The sequence below is a fragment of the Hylaeus volcanicus genome, chromosome 2 (assembly GCF_026283585.1).
Source record: "Hylaeus volcanicus isolate JK05 chromosome 2, UHH_iyHylVolc1.0_haploid, whole genome shotgun sequence".
NCBI lineage: Eukaryota > Metazoa > Arthropoda > Insecta > Hymenoptera > Colletidae > Hylaeus > Hylaeus volcanicus.
The window spans coordinates 3,395,838-3,401,317 of NC_071977.1; the positions used below are offsets into that span (position 1 = coordinate 3,395,838).

The following is a 5,480-nucleotide window of genomic DNA, read 5'->3' on the forward strand; positions in this document are numbered from 1 at the left end:
TTAATATCATTATATGATATTGATATCGAATAATCAATATTGAATAACATCGATATCGAATAAATCATCGTAGTACGAATAAGTTTGTTTCGTTCTTGTTGAAGAATTTCACGTGTAAATTTAAAATTAGCCGGATTACGAAATAAAACAAAAAACAACAAATTTACGGTCACGAATTGATTCGATGTTTCCTTTTTTAGGTTTTTAAAGTCTTCGAGATGGAGTCCCATCAAGAGTGCGCTTACGACCACATCGCTATTTACGATGGCGATTCACCGGACAGTCATATTCTTGGTAAATTCTGCGGTACTAAAGAACCTCATCCGATTCTAGCGACCGGAAATCAAATGTATATGGTCTTCAAGAGCGATGCTTCCGTCCAGAGAAAAGGATTCCTAGCATCTCACAGCACTGGTAAAAGAATCTTTCGCTTGAAACAGAGAAATTCCGAACAAAATATACGAATATACTTGCGATTCGCTTTAAAAAAATATACATTATATAATATTTTTCTATAGTCGTTCACTATTCAATCCAAACCTCGTCGGAATTCATCGTGATACCTTCTCGCTATTATTCCAAACATTGTACTAAAATGTAAAAGACTTCCCTTGCCACTGTTTATTTCCACTTCGATATCAGCAACGAGACACGAACCTTCTAAAATCAAAATCACAAAATGATCGTAATTGATCTAAAATCGTAAAATCACAATTCGGCCATCGAAATCGCATGTCAATTATCACGCTCCATTCGTAATAAATACTAAAGTAATTTGATACCAGTAATTTAATTCAAGTTAACCCTTTGCATTCGAGAGGTGACTCTCGGTCACCACTAGGTTTTCTTCAGGTTTAATTTCTTTGGAACTCGAAGTGCCAATAAGACAAAAAAGGCCTCGAGTGCAAAAGGTTAATCTGTTGGAAACGCTTGATGTGAAATAATTCTCGCTGCTAAATCCTGCAACAATTATATTCCTCAGCTTGCGGTGGCCATCTCGTTGCATCGAGCGAAGTGAAGCATTTGTACTCGCACGCGAAGTACGGCTACCATAATTACGACCACAGAACGGATTGCGATTGGGCGATCGAGGCACCGCCTGGCAAAAACGTGCACTTGACTTTCCTCATGTTCCAACTCGAATTCGAAAACGAGTGCAGTTACGACTTCGTTGAAGTTTACGCTGGCCTGGACACTTCCGGTCCCTTGTACGGACGATATTGTGGAAATGGCGTAAGTGTAACGGTGTTCACCTTTTCAGTTTTGTAAGTTGTTCGAGAAGGGCTTGCTTACGAGTTTTTCATTAGATTTCTATTACCGAAGTGTAATGCTTTAAGGGGGAAAATAGGTCCAGGCCTACATTTTTCCAGCGATATGTATGAATTTTTTTCTCGAGAAAAGAATACGTACAATTTATCGAAACTTTGAGAAAACTTTATACGTATATTCAAATAAATATCGTAAAATTTTGTTGAAGTGTTTCCTCGGAAAATATGGAAGATACTGTTGAAGGTCAACTTCGTTATTTTAAATGGAATGCTGTATGTTTTATGTCGATATATCGAGTAACGTAGAATTTTGAGTAAAAAAGTATCGACCTTTATTAGCTCGAAACCTAACAGTTAAAAAGGGAAATGGGTTTAGGATTACGTTCCTTTAGTGATTTGTTGGAGTTTTTTTAGCAAGAAAGAAATGAATATAATTTTATAGTTACCTAGCGTTAATTTTCTTTCGTACCGATGACGAATCCAATCGCATTCCAGAATGCGACCGACTTCGTATCGATGAACGAGGCGCTGCTGGTGAGATTCAGAACGGACGACACGATATCGAACAAGGGCTTCGTGGCGCGTTTCGTCGCGGTGGATCGCAAGGACAGCGGGGAGAACTATGGCGGTTCAGAGGACGAGGATCTCGACGAGGAGAACCTCTGATCCGTGGCCGGCCTCGCCAATCGACTGGGCTACGGATTCTACATCGGTTCACTCTTGCGAAGTAACGAACAAAGTGAAAACGAATAATGTTGCCCGGCTGTCCGAGCAGAACGTTCAACGTTCGACGGAGTCGTAGTCCGGACGCGAGTGGATCCTGCTCGATCGACGAGGCCGTAAAGTTTGCGCACCTCTTGCGAGCGCACCGAAACAAACCCAACCGCGTAAGTCGGCCGAATGATTATCCATATTCACGATCACCAGAAGGAAAAGCATAACTTTCCTTGAATCGACCCGAGGTCCTCGCGATCAGGAATAATTCGTTCCTTTTTGCGAGGCGCGTTAGCAAGACAGCTTTCCATTTGGAACGTAGCATGTACGACCCTGAAATTCGGCCTATCATTCGGGCCAATCGTGCCATTATGTGTTTAGGTAGAATCGCATTGTAACGTTAACTCTTATAAGTTTCGACCCCGGTGAGACAGCACGTTCTGTTCAGGAGAAAGATGAATGTCACGACGTTGCCAAAACGGTGTTCCGTATTTGTTCGCGGAACACCATCGACACGGAGTAATTGTAAGTGATCGATAAACGACAAGGAAGGCACGAAAAGTCGACGATTAAAGAGAATTCGAAACAAGTCGACGTTGTTCTCTCAAACACTGCCCCGCGATCGCATCAAACGATTCGACGAAGTCTCAAGATCGCTTTCTTCTCGGTCTGCGTGTACACCTTCAGATCCCCGGCTCTTTCCTCTTCGACGAAAGTGCTTCGCCATACGGTGTACTTTTTAAGAGTTTCGCGTAAACGTATCCTGATAAATGGTTCTAACGTTCGCACGGTAAAACAGACGAAAAGATAAACAATCCAGCGAAACGAGAGTATTCTTCGGTTGGACGACAGGCGCCGCGACACTTTTCGCTCCTGGACGTCTCTCGGTGGAAATCCTTCCGAACGACAACTTGTGCAAATACTTGGGTAATCTAGATATTAATTTAGAGATAGCGCCGACCGGTCCTAAAGTCGACGATAGAAATTTTAAGGCGAACCTCGTACGAACCGTCTTAATGGAACTTTTCTGAGCGTAATCGAGGTTCTCGTCGAACGTTTATTGTACATAGATAAAACTTAGATATGTAGACGTCGTGCCGTTTTATATGTAGTCATAGGATCGACGAACGATCAAATATTTCGCTAATCGAGTGAATTTTTTCGACAGTTCTTGACTCTGTACTTTCGTCCGTGCTTCTCGATTAAATATCGCGGAGTGGCGACGTACAGGATGGCTCGATTCATTCGATTCGCGCAATTATCAGATTTTGCTTTCGACGAAGCTTTAACAAATTTGTATCGTTGCCATTAACGACGTATGAAATATAGCGATCAGTAGATTGCGGATCTTTGCGCATTTATAGGAAATTTGAATGTGCAAGGAAAAAGATAAAAAAAAAGATTCAAAGTAAAGTTCATGTTAGAACATTTTCAAGATAAAATAAATTCCTATTTCGATATATAGATACAATTTTTGTAGGCACGTTCGCGAAGATTTTATTTTGCATAAAGATCCGCAGTCTGCTAATCAGTATAGCTACGTTATATTTATAGAATAAGATCAAATTTATTCCAAAAATGTTAGAATAGAATACCCCTTGAAGAACACCGAAATTGTTCAGATATCTGAAAGACAGTACGCTCCTAACAGAGTTCTTTCGACGTGTAACGTCCTCGACTAACAATTTTCAAAAACATTCTTCGATATTACCGATGCTTCAGTCTGCGCGAATCGATCGAACCAAGCCGTCTCAGACAAAACAGGAGACTGTTGCTGTATGAAATTGTTCCGATCTGATTGTACGAATAAGTTAACCAATTAGAGAGTAACGATTTAATAAAGAAAACATCGGGATATTATACTCCGAAGAAGTGCAGCTAAAGTAAATAAAATCGCAATGATTTCGTCATAGCTTGTCCACTTACTGGGAATATGATTTGAGTATTGGAAATTTTGTAACGACTCGCGGCTAAATAGTGAGATGGTAAGTTTGTAATGTCATTCGACAAATTTTTGCTCGGATTGCGTTCAGCGTAGGACGAATTTGCGATTGTCGAAATCGCGTTACACGCGACGCCAGAAACGTATCGCTCGATGTTCATCGAGATACTCGTGCTTTCAACAAAACGAAAAACAAATGCTGTTCATTGTACATTGTATTCGTAAAGAAACGCTGTTCTTTGTACATTGTATTCGTAAATCTCGCGCTCGCGTGCAATCTTACATCGCGTAAGGAAACACCATATACTTACAAGCAAAGACATCGGTGATGATATCATTCGAGGGTAAGGCCTTTTTTTCGAAATTTTATATATTCTTCGTACGTAACGCACTGCCTCGTGTACGTTTACAATAACGTTACGCAAAAGTTGTTCTCGAAAACGACATCCGTTCAATGTTTCTTTTTTTTTTTCTTTTTTTTTCTCTGTTTCAATTACATCGTAAGACGAATACGGCCTATACCATAATCAAAAGGACATGTTTGTACCCGAACGTGAGTGGATAGACGCGCGGAAATGATTCAATTTGTTTGGAAGTATGCGGTCGTGCGCAGCGAATGTACGTGTATGTGTGCGAGTACACGTACATGCAAATAATTTGTCAAAGATTCGTACGCCTAATACATACGTATGATAATATCTTATCTATTAACGGATGATAAGAGCAACATTAAGCGCCGCGTCAAGTTCCTTTTTGTAAATTATATGTGATTTATTTGTTCTCAGAAATACACGTTATAGGCACTCTATATATTACTAAGCAACGATATCGAAAGTACCCAGCCCACCTGAGAAAAATCCCTCGTCTTACGAAATATTGTTTTATTACAGGTTTCTTCGTGCATTTTACAAGATGTTATTAGAAGCAAAAACGTGACGGAAAAAAGGATCGAAAACAAGTAATCTCCTACGCGCGATAAAAATAAGTATGATCGAGTCTTGCCTTTACGCTATAAAGTAGTACACTATATACTTTGTTTCGGTACGTGATACAAGACGCTAGTTAAAATCGAGAGTATAGTTTGTTAGACGTTTCAAGTACGAGATTAATCTTAAATACCGTACTTGCCACAATTATTGAATGATAATGAGATTCAGCTAGATAAATGTTGTATAGTTATTCTTATACATTTAATAATTTTGTAGGAACTGCATTATCCGTTGTTTACGATTTGGTATCAAATCTGGATAGGACCAGGTATCATGATGATACCTGCAGATGCAAGAGAAGAGCGAGCATAAACACAGCCTCGGATATTAACAACAAACTATAATAAAGGATTCAAACGCTACAATTTTTAAGCGTAAAATCGATCTTGTTTTTCTTTAATTTCAGATTTTGGCGTGAGAAATGAAAAAATATCTTTACAGAAGAGAGCAAAGCTAAAAGCAGAGCAATATCCTTTTTCATTATTTCTCTTAATTTAATCATTTAAATAGATAATTTATATTACAGCTTGAAGTAGGAGTGTCATACTATCGGGCCACATTTTCTAC

General features: G+C 39.4%; 1 protein-coding gene across 1 annotated transcript in view; it reads left to right on the top strand.

Annotated features, from left to right (window-relative positions):
• LOC128884844 (bone morphogenetic protein 1) overlaps positions 1-4,732 on the top strand; it is a 79,578-nt gene extending 74,846 nt beyond the window's left edge. Inside the window, exons 13-15 of the mRNA XM_054138499.1 lie at positions 199-414; positions 983-1,233; positions 1,764-4,732. Of these exons, the coding sequence (XP_053994474.1) occupies positions 199-414; positions 983-1,233; positions 1,764-1,934 (638 nt within the window). The 3' untranslated portion in view covers positions 1,935-4,732. The remainder of the gene's footprint in view (positions 1-198; positions 415-982; positions 1,234-1,763) is intronic.
• Positions 4,733-5,480: the final 748 nt, after the last annotated feature.